The sequence below is a fragment of the Perognathus longimembris genome, chromosome 5, assembly GCF_023159225.1.
Source record: "Perognathus longimembris pacificus isolate PPM17 chromosome 5, ASM2315922v1, whole genome shotgun sequence".
Taxonomy (NCBI): Eukaryota; Metazoa; Chordata; class Mammalia; order Rodentia; family Heteromyidae; genus Perognathus; species Perognathus longimembris.
The window spans coordinates 40,388,540-40,416,530 of NC_063165.1; the positions used below are offsets into that span (position 1 = coordinate 40,388,540).

At 35.2% G+C, this 27,991-nt stretch overlaps 1 protein-coding gene, 1 long non-coding RNA gene and 1 other non-coding gene across 3 annotated transcripts; 2 read left to right on the forward strand and 1 right to left on the reverse strand.

Annotated features, from left to right (window-relative positions):
* The first annotated feature begins 17 nt into the window (after window positions 1-17).
* Window positions 18-16,856, forward strand: LOC125351688. Its single transcript, XR_007210997.1, has 3 exons — window positions 18-29; window positions 11,810-11,814; window positions 16,772-16,856. It is a non-coding gene; the product is annotated as an uncharacterized LOC125351688 (long non-coding RNA).
* Atg3 (autophagy related 3) lies at window positions 4,615-27,970 on the reverse strand. The gene is made up of 12 exons (XM_048346610.1): window positions 27,788-27,970; window positions 24,789-24,830; window positions 23,745-23,794; window positions 20,586-20,656; window positions 19,290-19,397; window positions 16,266-16,315; window positions 12,045-12,123; window positions 10,123-10,157; window positions 9,733-9,888; window positions 8,828-8,955; window positions 5,761-5,829; window positions 4,615-4,877 (listed from the first exon to the last, which is right to left on the reverse strand). The coding sequence occupies exons 1-12, from the start codon at window positions 27,857-27,859 to the stop codon at window positions 4,796-4,798; spliced, it is 942 nt and encodes a 313-aa protein (XP_048202567.1). The 5' UTR covers window positions 27,860-27,970; the 3' UTR covers window positions 4,615-4,795.
* LOC125352099 lies at window positions 6,745-6,873 on the forward strand. The gene has a single exon (XR_007211104.1). It is a non-coding gene; the product is annotated as a small nucleolar RNA SNORA51 (small nucleolar RNA).
* Window positions 27,971-27,991: the final 21 nt, after the last annotated feature.

The following is a 27,991-nucleotide window of genomic DNA, read 5'->3' on the forward strand; positions in this document are numbered from 1 at the left end:
TGTTTAAGAGTTAGTCCAGTGTTTCCCTAGTTGCTTCCTTTCCCATCATATCCCTTTTCTGCACGTGCTTGTGGCATTGTGATGCTGTGTACCATGACACCCTCACTAGGACCCACATATTAACACCATGCTCTTAAGACCTCCAGAATCATGAGCTATACAAATCCTTTTCCTTTACAAAAGGTTCAGCTTCTAGTGTTTTTATGGCAATAAAATTTGAACCTAGACAGGTACTACAAAACAAGTTGGACACCAGTAGATGTCTAAAATCCTAGCTACTAAAGAGTTTGGGATTTGAAGATCAAGGTACAAAGCCAGCCCAAACTCTTACCTCCAATGTGGACAGGGGCATCTGCCACAAGTGAGAACATTGTATGAATACTGTACATCAAAAGGAAAAAAAGGACTATTGAATGCTAATTTATATGAAATGCACAAAATGTATTTTAGGCAAAATGTACAGTATTTGGGGTAAAATGTACTGCATATTTCTTTAAATTGTAAGATGGACTGGATGGATAGCAGTATGGATAGAACAATACTTTGTTATAACTGCCTTGGCCAATTGAAAAACTGAAAAATGCAAAAAGCAGATCAATGTATATAGCTTTCAAATAGCTTCTGATCATAACATATAATTGAAAGATATTTTACCTATTAATATAATATATATGCATAGACATCTGGAACAAAGGTTTTAAAAACAAAATTTTTCGCATTAAATGCAATTTCATTCTTTTATTATATTTCACCACAAAAGTTTACAATAATTGATTTTTTTTCAACTGAGTTGGCCAGATGCTGAAAAATGCCAGATAGAAAATGCTATTATTGCTAAAACAACAATGCCTCTCCAAAACTAGAGATATGGAAGAATGATGCTGGAAGGAGCTTTGATGAGCATCTGGGGTTTTTTTAAGCATATTTTTTTCTCCAAAAATAAAGTCGTATAAGAAACTGCAATGTGTCAAACAGACACATGGTTCCTTTTGCTAGAGACATAGGGAGAAAACTGGAGTCTTCCCACTCCAGCCTTGTCAGATCTGATGTAGCTCACCTAGGAACAGAAGCTTATTAATTTCCCTTTATAGAAAGAAAACCCTGAAGATGCAGTAGGACAGTTAGAAGATGGAGACTGTCAATACAACTAGACCCTAGATGCATTCTCTTTCCTCTTCAAAGTAAATGAAGGTTCACAATGTCATCTTTCCCCATTACTGGGTAAACTAAGCATTGTGCTGCTCCACTGCCCTCTGCTGGATAATATGGTATTTGTGGCCTCAAAACTAGATCTAGGGAGGACATTTGTATTATATACATGGATTTGGTCCCAGGTACCACAGTAACACTTTCCCCACCCCCAAACCAAGCTGAGAACACTAGAATTTCTACATCTACTGGTAGTCATGGAAATAGTAATCATTATCATCATACTAGCAGCAGCAATGTGAAGGTCAAACACAATGTCACATGCTTTATTCTTCAGATCACTTAGTTCTAATAAATCCATGGCTAAAAATACTGTGCTCAATTTGTAGATGAATAACCTTGGAAGCTGAGAGGTAAGCCATCTAAAGAAGTGAAGTCAAACAACTACAAAGAAATATTGCTTCTGGATTCAAGCTCTGCATTACTCATTACATGCTATTAACACTGTAATCCATAAGCTGCACTGGTGATAAATTTGGGACAGCATAATCACTTGAGACCTGTTGATTCACTGATTAAATAACTGAATTATGAAAATGACCTTTACTCTAAAAAGTCTCAAATAAATGTTCTAGTTTTTCCCCCTGGGAAAAGCCAAACATTTGTGAAGGAGGATTACTGAGACAGTGTGGAAGGGCATTTCTCAGTGTGGTACATGAAGTTCCTGCACTAGAATCATTGAAGGCCGTGGTCAGTACACAAGAGCCCAGCCATCAAGAGAAACTTTGGAAGTAGGGAGGTAGGACTTGTTGCTGAGAAGGTGGATGTGCTAGAGAAATTAAATCATGAGCTGAGATGGGGAGGATTGATAGAGAAGTGTTTTTATTATTACCTCATTGCAGTGGCTGTAAAATTAGAGTTCAGGGTTAGGTATATATGTGATGTCAAACAGGTAAGACAAAAGGGGAAATTCTATATAACTTTTCTGATGAATAAGATCTACCCATGTGGTTCTTTAGTGTTTATTTGTAAGTCTACCAGTGGTAAGTGATCAGATTTCTTCAACTCTTGCCCCCACAACAAAGAATGAGTATTTTATACATCCCCTTAAGGTTCTCTTCATTCATTCCTCCAGCATGTTCACTTTGGGGTGGGATATACACAATAAGAGATTTCTCTGATATGGTGGTGAGTCAATTAATACTGGGTCATAGCACATAAAGGCTGATCAATCTTCACATTTCTTCCAGTGCTTACTATCAAACAAGTTCTTGTTTTACTTCCTATCTCTCATCATCTTTGTATATGTCTTGGCCTTTGGGTTTCTTCTTGTACATATTGCTGACTCATATTTCATCACATTTTTTATTAAAGTGTGGACTTCTGACCATTGTATGACACCTGCGGTGGCTCACAACCATTCGTACTGCATAGCCTTCACACGTACAGTTTCCCTCTACACCAAGTGGATCTCTGACCAACAGAATGCTGAGAGGACAGTGTGACTTCTGAGATGAAGTCATAAGAGATTGTTGCTTCTACCCTTCTATGATGACTTGCTCTGGGAGAAGCAAACTGTCTTGGCCATGGACATTAAGCAGCCTTCTGGAGAGGTCCACAAGGTAAGAAACAGACATCAGCCAGCCCCAAATTGTCAACCACGTCAAAGTGCACACTTAAAGACACGTATCTCCAGCTCTAGTCTAACATTGGGGTACCTGCAGGTGTGATTAACATACCTGACTAGTCATGAGGCCCTGACTCAGAAACCCAAGATAGACACTCTTAAACTCTCAAGTCACTGTACCTTGGGGATAGTTTTTAAGATATATTACTACACTATTTTTTGTTGTAGGTCTACATGAATTCCTTGTGTAAAAATGAGACTTCTATCAACTTTACATTACAAATATCCCCCCATGACTGCCACTTTTTCTGTCAAAATTTTCCACAGTATTCTAAAAAATAAATCCGTAACTTTGGCACAATCATATTCATTTTTACCCCTGCATTTTAACGTGGTCCATGTTAAAAAATGGGGGGGGGGCAGTGACTGGTGAAGCCCTTTTTACATTAATAATCACAAGGTATTTTTCTTGTTTCTTCCAGAAAGATTACAATTTTTCCCTTCATGTGTTTGGACTTAATACATAATCAAAGCATGGGAAATTTAACATGTTCTTTCAAATCATCAGAAGTAGCAAACATAAAAAATATGAAGCATCTTCCATTCCACAGCTTAATAAGTAATACATCTATGAAAACTGATTTACTTGAATCCTTGCTTATAGGAAGATGAATACTGTAGAACTACTATTAGGAGACTTTATAGACTTAAGTTGCTTGGTTGTTATCTTTCCCATTTTGATATAGAAGCATGTGTAAAGCCCTGAGTTCAAGCTCTCAGCACTACAAATAAAAAAAAATGGATGACTGAGAAAGGGAAAACAATAAACATTAAAAGTAAAGTGAATATTACTGTGTGATTAAGGATAACAAAGGTCTCTTGAAGCAGATTAACCACATCATTTTGTGCAGACTAGATGAGAAGCAATGTAGAAATTTTAAAGAGAATTAAAAGTCAATGCGGAGGTTCATAACAATCCAAGGTACATCCTACAAAATTAAAAAGCAGGAAGGAAAGGATGGAAAGAGGAAGGATGAATGAGAATGCTCAAAGAGGTGACACTGATCAAGGTATATTTTGATTTTTGTACTCTGGTTTAAATGTCAACTCCTTTGTATAAGTACTTAATAAGGATAATAAAGCCAGGCTTTTCATCAACTCTTTAAAATGTGTTGTTCCAGAGAACACGATACCCAGACAGACCCCTTCAAATTCTGTGTGTTAGTCCTAGGGCTTGAACTCAGGGCCTAGGTGCTGTCCCTGAGCTTTTGCGCTCCGTGCTAACACTCTACCACTTTGAGCCATGGCTCCATTTCTGGATTTTCTGTAGTTATTTGGAGATCAGAGTCTTACAGACTTTCCTTCTCAAAGCTGGCTTTGAGCTATTATCCTCAGGTGCCAGCCTCCTGAGTAGCTAGGATTACAGGCATGAGACACCTGCACCTGGTCCCAGATCCCTTCAAATTCTAGTATTCTACCAGAAAATATGATAGGAAAAATATTCCTCGATCTAAGCAACATGACAACTTTGGCGGTATCAACTTAATGAACAAGAAAAAAAGTGAAAGCACCTAAAATATTTCCTGACATACAGTACGCAGCTCAAATACTACCAGCAGACAGTAGTCTGGAAGAGGGTGAGAAAGGGAAATGGGGAGGGATTAAGAGTCTATAGTATTTTCTAATATTAGTTCTGACACTGCCACATATTTAGCAGTCTCTCCATAAATATTAACACAAAATACTGTCATCATTCTATAAGATATTATCTCCAATTGAATAATTGTTAGGGGAAATTCTACTATAAATTTTTGATGAGAAGTGAGAAAAAGACTATATCTTCACACCCATTTTTATTAAACAAATAAGCCTGGCAGACTTTTTATTTAATGCATAAACATATAAGTCCCTTTATTAGAGAAATTGTAGATATTGGTAAATATGGTCAATGGTCACATCTGTGGGTTAATTCTTTAAAAATCAGAACCAATAATCATGATAGACTCTATGCTCTCTTCATTACATTGTGAAATGTCTTGTGTAGTCATATTCTATTGTTGGAATGACAGCCTGTACAAATTTCAAAAAAATTAGAAGATACCTGGAGGTATTTAGCTAAGGAAAACAAGATATGTAAATAGTTTTTGTTAAACTCATGTTATAATTATCCATATTTAAAATAGATCAGAAAAAGCATATGATAAAAATTTAGGCCTATTAGAGAAATTCAATCATGCAAATTTGTATCTAAGAATGTCTTTATGCCTTAAAGTTTGCTTGACCACCTAACCCAATATTTGACCTTGATACTTCTTAATGAAAACTTCAAATAGACACAATTACTTTGATATTATAAGGACAAAGTTATCCATATTTAAACAAATATAACATTTACTCCGCCCCTTTACTGCACTTAACTTTGCTATAACTTGTGTGAATTTAAAGTAAAGCAGCATAAAAGTATTTTGTAAAAGCACTAGCACAAAAAGGAAAAGTTAAATGAACACCCCTCATAATGGACTGCATCTAGGTTATATATGTACCTGCCACAGAATCTGTAATTCTAATTCTTTTAATTCTCTTTAAAATTTCAACATTGCTTCTCATCTAATCTGCAATTCTTATACTTTGTTTTAATTAACCTATTTGTTCGAACAGAATTCTGCTTCAGAGAGATCTCAGATTGACACAACTAACATGACTTTTACCTGACAGGAAACCACATTTTTGTTAAGAAGTTTATATGGAAAAAATATTTTTTAAGATACTCAAGTCATTCTAAATCAAGAGGTTACTACCTCTGTAACAAGGGTAACTAGTACCCACATGTTCTAATCAACGAAACTTTCACAATATAACCTTACCAGGGGTTTTGAAAACATCACAAGCACTATGACATGAAGATTATATTAAATTTCTAAAACAAACGCAAAAATCATAGAAGCTATTTTTCTACCAATTATACATAACACATGTAAGGATACATATGAACACCAAGCTCTCCCCCTCCTTCTGCAACAGTCTCAATGATTTTCTTCATCACTTCAGCATGCCTAAAAGCAAAGGACATATATTATTAGCCTCATTCAAATCAAGATACAAAATGTACATTTTCATTTGTGAAGAAATCTCCTTTATGGCTAGTACATTAATATTCACTATGTAATTGTTTTAAGGCAATATCCAACTCTTTGGTCAGAGTGCTGAGTTTTCCAGACAGTTTTAATGGAGCAGGAGGTAAATTTATTGGAGTCTGGGACTCATATATCACCAATTAACTAACAAAATAGAAGCGGAGCTATGTCCCAATGGTAGGTCACCAGCCTTGAGCAAAGAAAACTAAAGGTCAATGCTCCAAGACCCTGAGTTCAAGTCCCACTATCAGCACACACAGACACACACATACATTTTTATTTGGTCTTACTGGGAAATATAAACTTAACTGATTCTATTCAGATATAATTTTTATTGTATTTATTTGAAGTTTTTGTCCCATCCAACATGCACGAACCAGTCTCTCCTTTGCCACAGAGGAGTCATTAAGCATATAAACTAAGAAAACAGTAATATTCAACATAAAGTCTTTCATGCTTCCTTTGGTTTAAATAATGCCAGTTCAGTTTTATGAGCAGAACTTCATAAGAGGCAATTACTCAGAAGACAACAGTACTGTATCAGCCCATACATTTGTCCATGTATTAGCACAGTCTGAGGAAGCAAGTGGAAAATACCAAAAACATTCTCAAGTTTTATTTTATAGGCCTTCAGCTCTTCTGCCATATTTACATCCCAGTCCATAAGTATAATCATTTGCCAATAATAAATTACCATTTGTCCCTTTCCTGAAGTATGCCCCAGAGACACACATCTGCTCTATGAGCATTACCTTAAAATATCAAATTTAAACTGACACCAACAGATTAATTCCCAGAAAAGAAAACTTTGCAGATAATTTAAAATTAAAACTAGGCCTCTGGGTGCTTTTTCACAGGCTGAATTCTTACAAAGACTGTGCAGAAACAGGAGACAGTAACAGACCCACATATGCCTCAGACCAGGCTCCATGTCTGACCTGAATTGTGAAAGTAGACACATGAGAGAAGCAGAAAGGAAAAAAAACAAAAACAACTAATGACAACTAATGAATTATGTTTCACAACTAGGGATATTAAAGTTCTTGAAAGAAATAAACTAGAAAAGTAGACTTCCTATGGAATAAAATTGGCAAATAAAAAGGATGCAGAAATGAAAAGATAATGCTAAATTTCATTAGTTCAGTTTTCAGTTTCATCTTTGACATACGTCTCACTATATAACCCAGGCTATCTACAACTTTGAGATCACCCTGCCTCAAAGTCTCTCGTGCTGGGATTACAGATGTATATATTACCATGCCAGGCTAAGAAAAAAACAAACAAGAAAATAAAACTAGAATAGTAGGGAGGAGAAAACTAACAGTCTCATCTAATTTGTTCACTGTAGTATTAGCATTCTTAAAAGCACAAATTCAAATTGTTAGAAATAACTAATCCAAAGAAATTAACATGCTGGGCACCAGTGGCTCACACCTACAAACCAGCTACTCAGGAGGCTCAGATCTAAGGATTGCAGTTCAAAGCCAGCCAGGACAGGAAAACGAGACTCTTATCTCCAATTAATCACCAGAAAACTGGAAGTGGCACTGTGGCTCAAGTGGTGGAGTGCTAGCCTTGAGCTGAAGAGCTCAGGGACAACGTCCAGGCCCAGAGTTCAAGTCCCATGATCGACCAAAAAAGGAAATTAACACGTAACTTTTTTTGAAGAAAAAATCTGAACAAATCAAGCACACAGGTTTGTTCTATTTGGTTGGCCCTGTGAGGATATACTGATATAGAACTGAATATGGTCATACAAACTTGTTATCCCAATCAAAGAGGATATGGAGGAAGGAGGATCTTAAATTTAAAGAAAACCAGGCAAATTTATCAACATAGTAACTCCAGATCAAAATATGAACAAAAGGGGTAGAATATGACTGGAATTGTGCAGCACTTGCCTACCATGAGTGAGGCCTTGGGTTCAATCCTCAATACAACCATCAAAAACAAATATACGGGGCTGGGAATATGACCTAGTGGTAGAGTGCTTGCCTCATATACACGAAGCCCTTGGTTCGGTTCCTCAGCAACACATAAACAGAAAAGGGCAGAAGTGGTACTATGGCTCAAGTGGTAGGGTGTTAGCCTTGAGCAAAGAGAAGCCAGGGATAGTGCTCAGACCCTGAGTTCAAGCCTCAGGACTGCCAAGAAAAAAACAAACACCAACACAGAAATGGCTCTGTGGCTTGAATGGTAGGGCACTAGACTTGAGCTGAAGAGCTCAGGGACAGAGCCCAAGGCCCAGAGTTCAAGCCCAATGACTGATAAAATAAATAAATAAATAAATAATACACAAACAAAACCACCAAATGAGATAAGTTCAAAGACCTACAGAATAAAGGAGTGCAGGAACAGGAGGTTAATTTTATACCTCAAATTCATAAAAAGTGCATTTCTAACAGTGATGACTTATTTTGACTCCTAAACAGGATCTTCCAAGCTATTCTGGGTGCTAACATGAGTAAGATCAGAGATCTATAACTAACCACATAGAAGTATTTTTTTCTTCCCAGTCTTGGGGCTCCAATTCAGGGCCTGGGCACTGTCCCTGAGCTGATTTTGCTCAAAGCTAGCACTCTAGCTCTCAAGCCATAGCACCACTCTGGCTTTTTCTGTTTATGTGGTGCTCAAGAATCAAACCCAAGGTTTCATCCATGCTAGGCACACACTCCACCACTAAGCCACATTCCGAGCCCAACAGAAATATTCTTAATGCCTTAAACTTAAATTGGTTAGATTTTCTTTCTCTTCTATATTTAACTAAGCTGAAGAACATTTCAAAAAGAAAAATAGAAAAAGTAAAATTTCCCATTTGGGTGCTATGTTTACAGATTCCCAAATAATTAAATTCATGGAACACACAAGTACACATATACAATCACACTCTCTTCCTCTCCCCCATAGACACACAGACCTGCATGGGTGAACCGAACACATGGGAGGAGGTGGGAGATGAGGGTGATTTTCAATGGTCACTGTTTTTTTCACATGATCTTGACTGATGTCTTCATACATGTGCTCAACTGTTAAAGGCTGCCGTTGCTGAAATATAAAAATGCTTTGAAATTATTAAAAAAAATTTTAAGGTAAATTTTAATGTTTCTATTTATCCTCTTATCTGTCACTTGCAATTTATAATGTCAGAATTACCACATTATTTGAGGGAAAGTCTGCAATTTATTTAGATCAAAGTGTGGTGGTGGGGTGGAGGGATATAAGGTCTGGGCTGTGGGACATTAGCCAGCCTCTAATCTAAAAAGATCCACAAAAAGGCAAGTTGTGACTTAACATTTTAAACCCTAAGAATTCATCTATCTTCTCATTTCCCACTTATAGCCATAGCATAACTATGTTAAATAAATTAACATTATTGCAATTATCCTCTAATTCAAGTAAGTAGATTAAAAACTTAAGGAAAAATATATAATATGGCCAATAAATTTAATTCCAAACCACATCTAATACTACCTATAGACTCATATTTTGAACATGACAGGAAGATATCATTCATGTTTAATTCCCAGTCACACTAAATAATTCACAATTCAAAAGTAAGAAGTCAGATATCAATTATAAAACTGGACAACAAATTACTTCTAATTGAGGGCTGGGATGTAGCTCAGTGACAAAGCGCTTGCCTAGCAAGTGCAACATCCTGGGTTCAATCCCCAGTACCAAAAAAGAAAACACACACACACACACACAAAAAAAATACAGTCAAATTACTTCTAATTGAAAGATCATATATACTATGGACCTAACAAATAAAATGCCACAATTTAAAATTCTTACATAGAAAGGTGTTTTTATTTTTTTTACCTCATCGTAGCCAAACAACCATAGTCGTGGAGTCTGGTAATATTTATCATAGGTGATATATAGATCATAAGTTCTCGTTTGCAAGATTGCATCTTCACCTCCAGCATCAGCTTTAATTTTACAAGCTTCTACTATCTTCCGTGTGTCTAGGGTAGCCTAGCACATAATAATGGAGAAAAATGACTAGCCATTAAAAAAGCATGAATGTGAAATTATAGAAAATCCGTTTCCCCACTTTCTGTTGTATTTTATTAAAAGAAATGAACTTTAAATTCAATGCGTAAATTTTAGGTGTTTTAACCAAATAAAAATTACTTTGAGATCAATGTTATTGAAAGAATAGTAATTCCCAAGTTCACTTATTAAAATTAAACCTCCAAATTTACAAACCTCATCTGTTTCCAGCAATCCACTTTCTTCATATTCTGTTATAAAAAGGAATAAAGATCAATAAAACTCAAGAAAATTCCCTAAACCTAAACCAAATTGTGTATTACTTCAGTGTATTATCCCAAAACTAGAGTTTTGCTTTTGTGGGTGAGTGTGTGTGTGTGTGTGTGCTAGTCTGTGCTTGAACTTAAGGTTTGAACACTGTCCCTTAGTGCTTGAGTAGGGCTCTACCACAAGTGAGCCACAGCTCTATGTCTAGCTTTTTGGTGATTAATTGGAGATTAGAAGAGATTAGAATCTCACAATCTGGCAGGCCCAGGTGGCCTCAAACTGCAATGCTCAGATCTCAGTCTCCTGAGTAGCTAGGATTACAGGTATGAGTCACCAGGGCCTGGCCTGCTTTATTTCTAAATGAAAACACTGAACAAATACTAGTGAGTTAATTTCATACTTCCAAAGCAGTAGTAGATTCTTTACGTGACAAAGCCCAGAGAAAGTAGCCATGCTGAAGGTCTAGTCTGGACTAGTCTATTTGAAATATCAATTGTAATACTGTGGGGTAGACTCCTCAGTGACTCAGCAACATACACACTGAAGGCTGTTTATATCAGCAGTTGCTTATAATCTCAAGAGAATACGTTTCAAGACCCTCCATTGATACCTGAAACCACAAATAATACAGTACCCTATAATTTAATGCCTTTTCCAGTTTAACTGAACAGCTAACACCTCTGTGGAAGTGTTAATCTTGACGTGAACTTCCTTCATAAATTCATGAACAAAAGGCCTGCTCTACTGTATATCTTAGTAATCGAAATATAAGATTTTCCTTATCAAGTCAAGAGCGCTCACTTTTACACTTTACAGGTTTTCTTTGACATGTTCAAAGTAAAAGCATTGCTCAATACTTTAGTTTGGGGGTCATTAAGAGTAAAATAAGGACTATCTGAACCTAAGCACTAACACTAACATATAACTAAGACAGCTACTAAGGGACTATCAGGCAGGTAGCATTTATAGTACCATATACTACACAAAGGGATGCTTCATGATATGGCTGGAACAGAGTGAGATGAGCATGCTCACAAGCATGAGATTTCATCACATTACTCAGGATGTCATGCAATTTAAAACATAATGATCATATTTCTGAAATTTTCCATGCTATATTTTCATATTATTATTGACAATAAGCAACTGGAACCACAGGTAGAGGGAGGTAAGAGGGAGCCTTGCATATAAAGTAGTTTAACCACTGAAGTTTATCAGCAACTTCCATTTGGCAGCAGCCCATGGTAAATGCCCTCTTTTCACTTTTGTAGACATCATTTTAGTTGACCTTTAGTAGGCATGATGTACTCCTTTGTCCTTAGAAGAGTTTCTTTCCTTTGCTTTTAAGATATTATATCCTGGCTTTCCTCCTACCTCACTGGCTACTTCCTCAATCTCTCCTATGCTGGTTCCTCTTCATTGCCAACAAAGAAAAGAATAGAAAAGGAAAAAAAAAAAAGGGAAGAGAAAAAGAAAAAGGAGGGAAGGAAAGGGAGGGGAGGGGAAAGGACGACAGGGGAGGGAAACAGAAGGAAGAAGGAAGGAAAGAGGAAGGAAAAGAGAGAAATCTTAAGATACAGCAACATTTAACAGTTGGGCAGAAAAATAAAAACTGCTAAAGACTTCAAAGACGTAGTCCTGGTGAGTTTGTCCCAGTAGAAACAATGCTGACAAGATTATGTTCTAAATGAAATAAAACAGTCAAAATTAGAGATCAAAATTAGTTTTTCCCAGATGAAATTTAAACAAAATATGTTCTAGGTGGCTAATTGTTAAAAATTTAAATCTCACTGTGACTGAATCCTAATCTATATCAATTACAAATATATAAGAATCAATATTCTCATGAGATTAAAGCAAATATAGAATACCTTCCATGTCTGCAGCTTCACCTTCATCTTCCTCTTCTTCTTCACATAGTGCTGAGCAGTCTTGGAGTTTTAGACTGTCCTTTGAAATTAATTATATTTAAAGTCATCTAAGTATGTTCATTATTTACATTCAGTTGAAACAGTAAACATGCATGTCCTGGCACAACACTAACTAACCACAGTGAAAGAGTGATAATAAGACCATTCTTATTTCGAGAAATTCCAATTCCAGTAAGCAATTCCAGTAAGGAAACCTATAAATCAAATATTAAACATTTTAAGTGCTGTAACTAAAACAACCAAACACATTATGGAAACATGAAAGTTATCTAAGCTAACCATTTAAAAATTGTTGTCAATTGAACTCCAATCAATATAGTAATTTTAAGTACCCAATGTATTAGCTAGGAGATCAGTTCAAAGTTAAATTTATAATTTTAAAAATTATACATAATTATAAATCACAATACATTTAGAAAATGTTGTAAAACAAACACTACTGGATTTTGTTAACAATATCCTTATCAAAACTTAGCAAACTTTACAGTTATCCTAACAGATTTCTTAACAATATTAAGTCTGCTATGAAAATAAACACCAGCCCAACTATGACAGGCCTAATTTATACAAAATTAATATTTTGAAAACATTCAGTTTCCTATTTTGTTAAGGATGGTTTATTTCTCACTGGAAACAAAATCTATCTTTATAAAATGTAACCTCCCTCTCCCCCAAGGCCCCCCGCAAAAATCCAACTGGTTGATCACTAAATAATTACAAGTCTGACATTTCTTCATTCAAGGGAATTTTTTTGGGGGGGGTGGGGAGCCCAGTCCTGGGGATTGAACTTAAGGTCTGAGCACTGTTCCTGAGCTTCTTTTGCTCAAGGCTAGAACTCTGCCACTTGAGCCACAGCATCACTTCTGGCTTTTTCTGTCTGTGGTACTGAGGAATTGAATCCCAGGCTTCATGTATGCTATGCAAGCACTCTAGAACTAAGTCATGTTCCCAGCCCAATTCCCCACCTATTCATCATCATTATTATTATATTATTATATTATTATTATTTTGCCAGTCCTGGGGCTTGAATTCAGGGCCTAGGCATAGTCCCTGAGCCTCTTTGGTTCAAGGCTAGTGCTCTATCACTTAAGCCATATAACACCACTTCCTCAAGGGAATATTAATGCCAGTAATATTCATATAAGTAGAATAGAGATCAACCAGCAAGATTACTATTTGGATCAGATATCAAGTATTCTATGAACTAAGTTGTAAAAATAACATAATGCAATCTGGTATTAAGTAACATGAAAAATATATTTTAGCTAGGATGCTAACTGAAAATTACCATTATTGTATTTCAAAATGCTTGATATACCATAATTGTATTAAAAGGTATAAGCCAGACTATTTTTCCATGTGTTGTTCCAAACTTGAAGAATAAATAGTAGCTAAATTCAGTCTTCTCAAGCAGCAAAATCATTTTCCTGATTTCTCCTTATTCATTCAAACACTCCAAAAAGTAGAAATTTTAAACGACCAATGTCTAAATAACACTAAAGGCTCCACTAGAAGACTCTTAGGTCTGATAAACTTTACAGCACTAAGATAAAAAAAGAACAGTAGCCTTTCTATGCACAATTAACTAAGAAAGAAATCATGAAAATAACCTCACTGCAAATACCATTAAAAACAAAAAGAAAAAAAAATCACCAAAAAAATCAAGTAAAAGAAAAGATAATCCTAACCAAGGAAGTGAAAAACTTTTACAATGAAAAACTATAGAATTTTAAAGAAAAAAATTAAGACATGAAGATGAAAGACTCCTATATTACAGTTCAGCAGAATATTGTGGAAATAGTTACGTTACTTAATCTATAGGTTCAATACAATCTTCATAAAAATTCTATTGATATACCTCATAGAAATAGAAAAAATTTATATGGAAGCAAGAGATCTCAAATAGTTAAAACAATTCTGAGCAAAAAGAACAGTGTTGGAAATATAAGAATACCTGACATCAAATTCTACTACAGAGCTACAGTAACAAAAAATGTTTTTGTAAAAGGCACAGATAAAGACACAAAGACTAACAAAATAGAGGTCCAAGAAATAAGCCCATGTACAGACATCTGATGTTCAACAAAGATGCCATAAACATACACTGGAGATAGGATACTAACAATTGGGTTGAAAAAATTGAGAAACTAGGAGTAGAAGACTGAAATTGGAGCCTTATCTCTTGCCTCTTGAACAAAAATCAGTTCAAAAGTAGATGAAAGACCTCAATATAAGACCTGAAACTGAAACCAGTAAGGAAAAACACTCCAGGTTATAAACAGAGGCAGGCAATGACTTTCTGAATTTTGGACTCCAACCGCTCAAGAAATAAGAGCAAGAATTAACTAATACAACTGCATCAAACTAAAAAGCTTTTGCACAGGAAATAATACCAGTACAAAGAACAAATTTGCCAGATATTCATCACTGTACAAGAGATCTTATCTAGACTATATAGGAACTCAAAAAAAAACACCAAAAAATAAAAAATAAAAAGGTGAATGAATTGGCTAGTGCAAAAAAGTACAAGTGACTACTAAATACATTAAAATTTTTGTACATCCTTAGCCACAAGGAAAATGCATATCAGAACTAAACAGAGGTTCCATTTCATACAACCAGAATAGCTATCATTAAAGAAATAAACACTGCCAAGAATGTGGTGGGGGAGGAAGAAAGAAATCTGCATGGGGATTCCTCAGTCAATAAATCAATAAATAAAGCAATGACTATAGGACTCATTCTGAATATAAACCCAAAGGAATCAAAGTTAGCATATAAGAGAGATCTACATACATTTATTGTAGTAGCACTATTCACAATAGCCAAGTTATGGACTCAACATACCTGGATTATATTAGGTATCCATCAGTAGATGAAAAATTACGGCATATATACATAACAGAATATTTTTCAGCCATGACAAGAATAAAATTACGTCATTTTACGGAAAATGAATAGAACTGAGATTATAAAGTGAAAGAAAACGGGCTTATAAAGGCAAAGATCGGCCCAATGTGGAATTAAGACCTCAAAATAAAGACAAAGGAAGACTATTTGTAGGAGAGTGACCAGAAGAAAGGGGAGAAGGAAAAAAGAGACAGCAGGACAAAGTATAACCTAAGTACAAAATGTCATAGTGGAACCCATTAATTTTTAAAATAAAAGGGAGGGAATAAATTCACAGGCCAATGAAATGAACTTTACTCCCAAATAAAAACTTGAAAAGAAAAAGGAAAACTCATTTTACTTTCTTACACTTTCTCTAAACTCCAATTATAAACCACAAGATTAAAAGAGACAAAAACATACACAATAATTCCCTAAACTAGTAGCTATGGTGGGGAATGTTTCCTATGGACAATAGGGCTCAAATGTTCTGTCCAAATGATCTATTTCCTAAGATAACTGACTATTTAAGAAAGCAATAAGGTGAGTGCAAGCATTTTTCAGTATTTTTCATATCATTTCAAACAACCATATAAAAATTAAAAATCCTGATAAAAGGAAAGCTAACATATATATAATATATACAAATAGAACTGAATGAAAATTTAAAAGCAGAAAAACGCCACTGAATTATATTTTACTCTTCTCCCAATAATTTAGCTTTTGGATATTCAAAGTGTCATGACTTTGGATGATGTACACAGTTAAATTTTTAAAAACAAAAGCAAACACCCCTATTTCCATTTTTTAAGTGTAAAATTGCTTACAATATTTGTCTACAAAATTTAAGTCTTGACTTAGCATTAGTATCTACTGTTTAACAAAGTAGAGACTCTTCCCAAATATTCTACATATACAATAATCTACTATTAAATGAAAATAAATTAGTAGTTTATATCAGGTATGTTTCTTATCTTTTCCTAATAATGCAGAGTGCATTCGTGATATAAGCACTCTAAACCAAGTTATATTCCCAGTCCCAAATTGATCTTCTCAACGAGACTACAAAATTACAAACAATAAAAGCATTATGATGCATGAGTGTTTCAGTGTATAATCCTAGAAAAACAAAAGGAGATAAAAGTATTGGAGTTTAAGAGTATGATAATCACTAAACAAGGTTTGGGTAAGAGATATACAGGTGATCTTAGATTTATCTGTAGGCAAGAAATTAGACTGACTTAAAAAAAATATTAACTAGTTAAACAGTACCTTGCTTTCCAGTGTAATCTCCTTAACTGCTTCAGTTATTCCTGAAATACCTGTTTAAAATTCAGAAAAAATAACTAAAATTAAGTTGTAAACATTCCATTTACTTTAATAAAGCAATATAAAAACTTTAAATTCGGAGCGTCTCTGAAGTAAAAAAGCAAATACTAACAATCTTGATAAATTTTAATAGCAACAATTCTAATGCTACTTCAAACTACAAAAAATACTGTTTCAGTTTACCAATAAAAATGTTTCACAGTGAATTATATCTTCCTCAATCAGTCCTCATTTATAATTCCTCATTTTCACTGTTTGACTCTCTAACATCATCTCCTAAGAAAATGAGCAGATTAAAAGACTATAAGACTCATATTTCAAGTTTAACTATAAAAATTTTCTCTACTAGGTCTCGGTTATGTTTATTTGCTGCATGCTTCCAAAGACAAGGATATCAAAAGCAGTAGAACTGTACTACAATTATCTGGTACTTACTACTTTACCAGGAGTTTAAATCTTACCAACACTGTACTGTGAAGTAGATATAGCAGTAGTAGTTTCTCTTCAGAGAGAAATAAAAAGTCACCAGTGAAGTATCATAAAACAACTCAAGTCATATATACAGTTCTGGTGTTGGGATTCAGAGCTGATTTTTAGCTCAGTTACACTCTCCACTATACCTCATTGATCAAATTCCTCAGAAACTACTCGTCTGTCAAGTACTACAAAGGTAGTATGAATCACTAGTTAGCTACATAGTCCTAAAAGTCACAGTATTGTCATTTAGACAATTTAACAAGAATGGGAAATTCAAAGACAATAGTACCCATCATTACAGAAAAAGAAAAACTACATGCAACAAGCATATTTTGATAGTCTTCTAAAACTGTGATATTCAACATATACTGAGCCAAATGAATAGCTCACTTTCACAAATGGAAGAGATGCCACAATCCACAAGTCTAGCACTGAAGCTTTACTTCAGACTGGCTTCTTTGCAAAAGAAAAAGCTAACTCCAAATGTTAGCAAATCAAACTGATATTACAAAATGATTCACTGAATTTTGTACATAAAACAAAAACTTCCTCATTTGTACAAAGCAGTAGTAATCCATTAAACCTGACTCTTTTAAAGAAAAGTAGGACACAGCTGGCAAAAAGAAAGCTGAAAGTTGGCCAGAACTTTGTACTCAGATGGTGGTCAAACACCAGTCTATAGCTAGCTATGCAAATACTGTTTACATATGAAGACTAACTAAATTAGTACTGAGTAAAGCAGATAACCTTAGAAAATGTCATTGAATCTCATTCAATCAGCTGAAAATCCTAAAAAGACTGAAGGCCTCTAGCCTTCAAGGATATACCCTGAAAAATTCATACTTTCCAAACTACATTATTGTGTTAATTCTTTCAAATTTACCTACCTACACTTATTTCACAGATCTGCATACCTTATGGTTTCTTTAGGAGATTGTGTGTGATACAGAGTGTGGGGGGTATACCCACACACATGCACACTCACACAAACCAGGTAAACAAAGATTTGAATCAAGGGGAACTGACCTAAGTCAATTGGAAGCACTACCCAAGCCTTCTCATAAACATTAGTTAGAATTTACTACCTACATTAAATGAACTGAAATATCAGTACCATTTATTTTTCATGTGAAAATGATGTTACCTGTCTTCTATCAGTAGGACAAACTTTTCTTTAGGTGTCTACTGTCATTAGAAACTCTTTAATAAATAGCCCTGTAAATATGTTCCTGAAATCTGGGGTAGTGATCATAATACCAAATACAACCAGACAATAGAGTAAATCATTAACTTAGATATGTGCCATCTCCAATTGTCAACAGGCGATTTATTGACAATGTTCTGCCTACTTCTGCCAATGATGGAAAAACTGGACAGGAATCAAAACATCTTTGGAAAGAGTAGAAAAAAAGAATGGGGAGGGTGGGATGATTGCTGAAATTATTTTAAAAAGATGTTGAATCTTCTATTTTCTAGATTTTTACATACATCATTCGATTTATTGTAAGGCAAAAAAGTTTAGGTGAAGAACTGACTAAGGAGGTACTGAGTCTAAAGAAGAGTAATTTTGGCCTCCATGAAAGATTTGGCAATGTCTAAATACAGTTTTAGTTGTTATACCTAGGTTATGCTACTGCCATCTAGTTGGCAAAAACAAGAGACACCACCATAGCAAAGATCCAAATGTACACTGGGCCAACAGTGTCATAGTTGAGAAGCAATGTTATTACTACTGCTGAGAAAATACAAATACACAAAGTCTCTAAAATCCAGAGGGAGAAACTCTGGTTTTAGATCACTGATTTATACTTAGAATACAGTTACCTTAAAAATAATGAGTAATTAGCTATGGAAGTAACACAATATCATTTGTGTATTTGCACAGTTCTATGAAGTAGCAAAACACAGTTCTATGACTTAGAATAATAAAACATTCAGGGTTTCAAATAAGGGATTTACATTTTATAGACACAGACTTACAAAATCCTTTAATTTAATCCATTTAGCAAATTTTATCAAACAACTTCTGTATCAAAGTATGGCAGACTGAGGGGTCCACAATGAAAGTTTATTTTCACAGGCCTTACAGTATGTAAAGTGTACTTTAGTATTCATTCAAAAGTATTTAAACACTTCTACGTGCCAATTCTTTGTGGGAAACAAGTATATTAATATAGTACAGTTCTGTCATGCAGAAGCTTATAAATCTAGCACTGGCATGATATCTAAAAGATTCTAAAGCAGAGTGTACATATACTCAGTATTTTTGACTGGCTTTATTTTCCCTCTACTTAAAATAATGAAAATTACATGAGTATTTTCATGTTTCAACAGAAGTAGCAGGTACTACAGAAATCTATTATACACTAAGGACTTCTTTGTTTTCACTTTTTTTTCCCAACTTGTTTTTCTACAATTTTCAGGTTATAGAATCTGCTGGAACAGAATTATACTTTGCTTACCAAGACTCTTCATTCTACACTGTCTTACCTGTGTTGTGATATGTATCTACCCATCCCCCATCACCATCATCTTCTTCAATGATAGCTTCCAATTCATCTGAATACTCCATCTGTTTGCAACGTTTGTAGCATGGCACTATAAAAATGGTAAATACAGTTACTAGTACATAATCTGATAACCACAAAGTCATTAGCAAAAAGGTTTATTCCAAAAATCATATTTTGACCACCACAGTATGAAGTGAATGGTTTCATTTCTACTTAGCTCATAAACATAATTATTTGCTCACATTAATCTTTCCCCTAAATTGCTCTGTCAGAAGATAAACAGAAAAGCTCTGTATTCCTTTATCGTAGTGGACCATGAAGAACAGCAGGCTAAAGCCAGATGACACTGTTCAATTTCAGACTAATGAATATCTTTTATTAATAGCTGTACTCTCAGAACATGGAAGTGTACCACCTGTCATACTCAGTGGTGACCTCTGGATTACAAAGCTAACGTCATTTTCAGTGAAAATTTCATAATTCTCATTTAAGTTCCAATTATTCACAATGGCAAAGTTTAAAACTCACCTGAACTGCTAAATTTGAATTTCTTACACAACACTGTTACAAACTTCTCCATAAAGGAAATGTATAACAAGTGGCTGATTAGTCCAGAGGTTTAAAACAGAACAATTACAAGATAAAAACATAATGGAGAGCAACAAGTTGCTTAATCACTTGATTTTTTTAAAAGTACAATTATTAATCCTAATACTAAATATAATGTGTGAAAGAAAAAACTCATTTTTCACTTTTTCACATTCCTACATGGGGTAAGTTAGAAGAAGACTCATTTGTGGTATTTAAGGACAATCATTAAAAAACCTTATAAGATGGTTTTTAAAGTTATCTTCATAAATAAGACACCACTTGTTTCCCAAACATATTTCATACCTAAGGCAATCTTTTAGTGACACAATGGGTAACAATATCTTAAATTTGAACTCAGATGTCAAAGGTAGTATCCATGTTATTTCATATGAAAATTTTCTATAAAAAGGAATTATTAAAATACAGTAGCTAAAAAGTCTATGAAGCTAACTTAAAAATAACAAACAGGAGACTTCTCACTTCTCTTAGGGTCCTATTCCTCAATACCTGGACAAATAGACCTTTCTCATAAAAAACCCAAATCTAAATTTAAATTCAAAATTTCAAACAAATTTAAGCACAGCTTTAGAACAAATTAGGATTAGTAACTATAAACAATTGTTTTTGTTGGTGTTTTCAATACAACTGCAAGGTTTACAAATATATACAACAACAAAATTCTTACCATTTTTGGTTACTAAAAATTGCTTGCCTGTTGGTAGGTATGCTTTTACTTTCAATTCTTCCCCAGTGGCCCTTTAGAAATAGTGAAAAACATCAGAATACAAAATATACTTCAGAAGTCAAATATGGAACAGATGATATTACATGTAAGTCTCAAAACTACAGAATCTGCACTCCTGAGAAAATCATGCTAGGATGGGCTGGCGAAGAATGCCATTAGGTGAGGTATGTCAAGCAAGGATAAACCAAACATAATATGAGTAAAATACACTAAGAGATGCAGACAGAGCAAAGAGAATGAATATTAAATATTAAGACAAAAATGGTAAAAAAAAAAGGTGGTAGACTAAAACTAATAATCAATTATTATATTTGCCTTTAAACAAAACAAAATTGTATTTCCTTAGTGAGTTGTATTCTACTGTATAATTTCTCTGATTTTTTTTAATCCTACAGTACTATTCAAGCAGCACCCACTCAAAAAAAAAAGTTTCAGAAAATTATATAACAGAGTAGGTGGTTGGCAAGATCCTTTTTCTATCACTGTATTAAAATTGGACCTAAGAGACAAAAGATCCTTTGAATCACATACGATAATATTGAAAATAGTAACACTTAAAAACAGAGACATTTTATAGGCTGCATATTAAGTATAGGACAAAACTCTCATATGCCCTTTTACCAACTCTGGTAACTCTCACACTAACATTCCTATTAAGCCAAAATCAAGTCCAGTGACTCCAGAACACTCTTTGGGTCTGAACCAGATCAAACATTTCTGCTAGTTATTCTACCAAGAATTTGTTTCCAAGATACTTCTGTGATCCATCGATTAGACTTGTCCAGAACTAAGGTATCTTCTGGTGTTTTGCACAAGACTAAGAGTGCAAGCTTGAGTTCTGCTGCTTTTGCAAGCTTCAATTTTAAAGTTTAAACCACAGAATTGAGCACAGATAAAGCCAGGATATACCAATTTCTGCTGTCTCTTTATTTGCTCACCTCTCCAGATTTCAAGTGGCAGCTTGCCCTTAAACTCAATTTTCTGATGGATCTGAAAAGAGCTATTAAATTTACAACCTAAAGTATACCTTTCAATTACAATTGAAAAAAAGGTAATAAGAAGATGGATATAACAAGCTGAAGTAGTTCATGCAAACAGATGGTTAATTCCAAATGATTCTGGCCTAAATAAAATTGTCTTGCAAATGCTGGAATCACTTTCTTAGGGAGTTTTTCCCATTAGTACTTAAAAGCAATGAAACTGCTGTTTTAAAGTATTTTATTATTCAGAATGTCAGACTGTATTATAGTAAATGGTCATATCTTATTGTTTTGAAGAATACAAAACTCCACCAAATTGCTGCTTCTGTTCTTGTAAGAAATGTTTAACATTCAATATAAAAAAATAAAGGATCAAAGTTACTAAACTTATGATCATTGTTTTAAAAAAAAAAATCCCAAAACCAGAACTAGAAAAAGAATAGCTTTATCTCAAGTATGTTCATTTCTTGTGCTAACAAAGCAAAATAAACTAGATCCAACTCCCGTTTTTTCTTCTTATAAGTTACTTTAAGTATCACAGGGATGTTGCTTAATAAACCAACAGACTAGAAGGTTAAACTTGCCATTCTGGTTTTCAGGCACCTATCTGTTTGCAAAGTGAAAAAATTATGAAATCATGCCTTCCATTCATTTCCCAACTGTCATTTAAAGTTACTTACCATTAAGAATGACAAAGAGACATAAAGAAATGCTCAACATATGCTGGCCATAAAGGCAATGCAAATCAAAACAACTTTGAGATTCCATTTCATCCTAGTTAGATTGGCCAAACATCAAGAACTCAAACAACAAATGCTGGTGGGGATGTGGGGGAAAAGGAACCCTACTGCACTGTTGTTAGGAATGTAAAACTAGTACAGCCACTCTGGATAGCCGTCTTCAAGGTTCCTGTCTTGGAAGTTCCTAAAAAACTAAACATAGAGGGCTGGGAATATGGCGTAGTGGCAAGAGTGCTTGACTCATATACACAAAGCCCTGGGTTCGATTCCCCAGCACCACATATATAGAAAGTGGCACTGTGGCTCAAGTGGCAGAATATTAGCCCTGAGCAAAAGAAGCCAGGGACAGTGCTCAGGCCCTGAGTCAAGGCCCAGGACTTGCAAAAAAAACAACAAACAACTAAACATAGATCTTCCATACAACCCAGGCATACCACTCTTGGGGCATCTACCCAGAACATCATAAGCCAGGACACCATAAAGACACTTGTATATCCATGTTCATTGCTGTACTACTCACAATAGCCAAGTATGGGAACAGCCCAGATGCCCTACAATAGATAAGTGGATAAAAATAAATGTAGTACTTATACACAATGGAATTTTACAGCCATTAGAAAGAATATGGCATTTGCAAGGAAATGGATGGACCGAGAACAAATCACGTTAAGTGAGATAAACCAAGCTCAGAGAGAAAAGGCACATCTTTTCTCATATACGCAGAAGCTAGATCTAAAATTAACTGGACATAACTTACATAGGAACTAGGCATTCATACAGTCACACTAAAGAAGTATATCCTTAGGGGAGGAAATCAAGGGCCTAACTCCTCTGAATATTCAAGATACTATTTATTAAAATGAACTTCAGGAAATGAAAACAGCAGATTTCATTGTTGTTGTTGGTGGTGGTGGTGGTAGTGTTTGTTTTTGCTTTGGTATTTTATCTTTTTAGGAGGGTCAAAGGGAGTATAGTGAGGGAGAAAGGACGAACAAATGCAATTATGGTATTCAGTATACATTATGTGGAAAATGAATAGTACAGTTTATGGACAGGAATGGGAGGGGGCAACTGGAGAAAGCAAAAAGAAAAATGTACTCATTACATGACTTATGAAATGATAACCCTCTGTACAATACCTTAACAATGAAGGGGCTGGGTGTGTGGCTTACTGATAGAGTGCATGCCTGGCATGCATGAAGCCCTGGGTTTGAATCCTCAGCACCACATACACAGAAAAAGCCAGAAAGGGCGCTGTGGCACAAGGGATAGAGTGCTAGCCTTGAGCAAAAGAAGCTCAGAAACAGTGGTCAGGCCCTGCCCTGGCACATACACACAAAAAAAGTAACAATGAAATTATATTAAAAAATATTACTTACCATTGCCATGTTGGACAGTGGTGAACCAAGTGATCTCCAGCTGCCACAAACTATTCAGCACATACAAGGATTATAAAAAAGAAAAATTGAGCATCACTGAAAGACAGGATGGCAAAATCAATTAAAATGCAAATAGCACCTGAAGATTCATTTTCATTATTAAATTCCATGTTTTAATACCCATAAAATTTCAAATTAATTTTGGAAAAAATATTGGTTTGTATCAATTGTTATGTTAAATGATACCCAAAACAGAATGATCATGAAATTACTAAATTTAAAATACCAAAATCTACTTTATTGTTAGAGAAATTTAAACCTCAATGAAAATCTCTGAAAAAGTTAAGCAAGTACATATCCATGTTGGAGATCATATATGTAAGGTTTCTTCTTCCTTTTTCTTTATAATTTTTGTAACATTTTTTAACCCAGAGTTTTGGGCATGTTAACTAAGCCTTCAACTATTGACCTATAAGCCCAGCACTTTCTTTCATTTTCCTTAAGAAATGCCAAATTTAGAAGGCTTTACCATATTCTTCAAGGAATCATTAGTAAGATAAAACAAATTTAGTGCCAAATATCGGGAACAGAAAAAAGAAATCCATGCCGAATATTAAGAAAACCATTTTTACATCTAAGCATGGATCAAAGTTTCCAAATAAATGGATTGCTATAAAAATTCTACATTTGATATACAGTCAGTGCAGAGACACAGTAAAACACTATAGAGAGTTCACAGCACAGCAGATAGAACACAAAACTGGAGTAAAGGATAAGTGCCAGGGGGAATCTTTCCCATTCCCTTGCCCACCTTCATTTCTAAACAAAGAGGAACTGCAAAAAAATATGGGAAGTGGTGGCAGACTTGAGAAGGAAGTTACATCTTCCTTCTATAAGTATAAACTTGTATAAGTCACTAATAGTCACCAAAATCGGGTTTTACTCAAATCAGAAAGTTCAAACTATCTTCTTACAAAGCAGAAATGTAACCTAGTTGAATATAATTGTAAAACATAAGACTTCAGAATATCTTCCAACACTTACCTCTTCTGGGGTGATTACACCTGTTTCCTTAAATTTTGATTCCTAAAGAGAGCAAATGAAGTAACTGCATTATATGATCTCTCACTTTCAACTAAAATAAAGTTGTAAGGGCATCTATTTACCAGAAATCCTTTAGGTAATGGAGAGCAAATATCTAGATACCATGGTACTTACATTATTTAACCTGTATATGTATCAGCAGTACTTGACTACAGAGATATACAATATCAGTTAATATAATGTGATTAATGCTACAATAAGGTACAGCTGTAAAGAAAAAGATTTTAAAAAATTACGCCTCAGAGTGACTGTGTAATAAATCTTTATGTAAAAATGTTAAAGATGTTTAGCCAGTCTTTATTAAAGTGCATAATATTAGAAATAATGTAACATTTCCCCTTATTCTCGAAGACAATATATTCTGTCCCCTAAATTAGGAATGCTGTTAAACAAAATTTTCCCAAATTTTAAGGTATAGGAAGTTAGTGATAGTCTACCAAAAAATGAAGACTCATTAATGAACATTCTTCATTGTTTTACTTTTATTATGTGCCAGATATTACTTGGATAGGTCTTCATTAAAAAGACTAAAAGCAAATTTGCTCTCATAAGAGTTAATTTCTAATTAAGAAAGAAAAGCTGATCATCCAACTATAATGAAAAACAAAGCAGAAGGAACTGCCAACTGATGGGAGAGATAACTGTTAAAAATAGAACTGTAAGAGAATGAAGGATTCACTGATAGGTGGCTTAACATCTAAGTAAAGAAACAAACTTGAGGTTACAAGAGGAAGGGAATTTCCAATTTAAACAAAGAATAAATGCAAAATCCTGGCAGCAAAGCAGTACTGAAGAGGTCAGGTTGGCTTGAGCAGGCATGTAATCCAGGGACAGGATAGTACAAGAGGTTAGGACTTCTGATAAAAGTAGAGCCTTGAAGATAATTAGAAGGGTTTTAGTTTTTACAGCACAATATCCTCTAAATAAAACATGATTCTTCTTAACTTTCGTTTGCTAAAGGCATCATTTCTTTCCTCCTTTGCTTTCCCTACTCTAGCAGGAAACTGTAATGACTTTCTGTGTTAAGCAACAGTTTAACACAGGTATCACAAAGAGAGGGAAAGGTCATTAATTCTACTTTGCTTTATACTAAGATGTATACACCACACATACTAACATTTCCCCCTCGTTTCTTTAAACAATTCTGCATCACATATTCAACAAAATACAAGTGTCCTATAAAATAGCCATTTTATATTTAATTTGGGAAGTCTTTTGCTCTGTCCCTGAAACTAAAAATCTGTAACAATTGTATATTACTGATGTTGTATTCCTAGGTGGATACAATACTTTTAAAGAGTAACATAACATTCAAAAGAAGCATTGGACTCAAATATCGAAGTTATTTTAAATAGCTAACCAAATCTTTCACAGTAAACAAATATAAACAAAACAAGACAAAATTCTTACTTAGGGGGTGTTTGATAAAGGTGCATGAATATATATATATATAAATGAAACCCTCCTTGTACAACAACTTACTCATGCTAATAAAAATGTGAAGAAAAACAGCTTTCCATTTATATGTTCCTAACTTTATATCTTAGTCGATGCAATAGTCGACGCAATAAAGTAACATTTCAAGAGATTGGAAATAAGTATGAAGGAAGTAAAGACCTAACATTCCTCTTTATCAAAGAAAAGGGACAAAGTAAAACTGTCTACTATCTTATCAAGAATTTCATTCCACCCTAAGATTAGGAAAATTCTAATCAAATGCTTCAGGCAAAACTGAGCAAAGTTTTTGCCATTCATTAGTTATTATTGCTCACTTTTCTGAATGCAAAATAAAGTTACAACAATAAAAACCTACATGTTCTTGGTTTAGTTTTGGCCAGTACCCTGGGGTTTGCACTCAGGGCCTAAACACTGTCCCTGGCTTCTTTTTGCTCAAGTCTAGCACTCAACCTCTTGAGCCACACAGACACTTTCAGCTTTTTCTTTCTCTGTATATGTGGTACTGAGGAATCGAACCCAGGGCTTCATGCATAGGAGGCAAGCAATCTACCACTAGGCCATATTTCCAGCCCCTTGCTTTTTTTGTTTGTTTCTTTGATTGTCCTGGGGCTTGACCTCTGGGCCTGGGAGCTCTCCCTGAGCTCTTCAGCTTAAGGCTAGTGCTCTAGCTCTTGAGCCACAGAGCCACTTCAACCCTAGATGTTCTAAAAGAAAAACTTGAAAGCTGTTCTAGCAACCTTTGAAATAAAAACCAGTTGCACTCACTACTGTGCCTGCAAATGTATCTGTTTTTACTTTAAAAATGCTGAACTGTATTCTATATATGTATGTACGTACGTATGTATGTATATATGTATTTTAAATTACATATTCTGGAAGCCAAAGGCTGCTCCTTACCAGTTCAATGCATTAAGAACCAGTGAGAGTTATCTTTAAGAGCTTGGAAAAGGGAAGTTTTTGCTCTTTTTCTTAGTTCAATGTTAAAACTCATTTCTTTCCTATCAAACCCGAAGAAATTTGAGGCCTCAGTCATCGACCTATTTCATATTTTTGACTTTCTGCGAAACTTGGAAGAGAGTGACATGTGTCACTTACTTCCAAACACTGATTTTACTTTGGGGGGAAAACAAACAACACCCTATTTTCGAAGTTTAGAAGACTTGCGACATTAGGATTTAAATTTTTGCTGATCGTCTTTCAACCCAATGTGCACAGACCAGATGAGCAGAGTAAGGAGGGGTAGGGACCCGAGCATGCCCAGAGCGTCCCTTCAAAGTTTATGCCCTAGCCGAAAAGCGCTAGGCTGGGGCGGGGAGATGGACTTTGCGCGGTAACCCACCCTCACGCCTTTCCCTGTCAGGAACCGGGGGCGGGGGAAAGGGCTGCACTTCACCCTAACACCTATCCTGTCTGGCGCCCCGTCCCAGCACGCAGCCTCCGGTGCCTGACAGCCAGAGCCCGGCGAGCCCCGCCCCGCTTACCTTGAGCACTGGGGTCAGGTACTCAGCCACTTCCAGTGCCTTTCCCTTCACCGTGTTAATCACATTCTGCATCCTGGGGCCGGAGCGGCGGCCGGCCCCGCGGCGGGGTAAGAAGGGAAGCCAGGGACCGAGGCCAGGGAGTCAAAAAATGTCCCCGAGGACGCCGACGCGCAGCGGCACGGGCGACGAGACGCGGCGCGACGG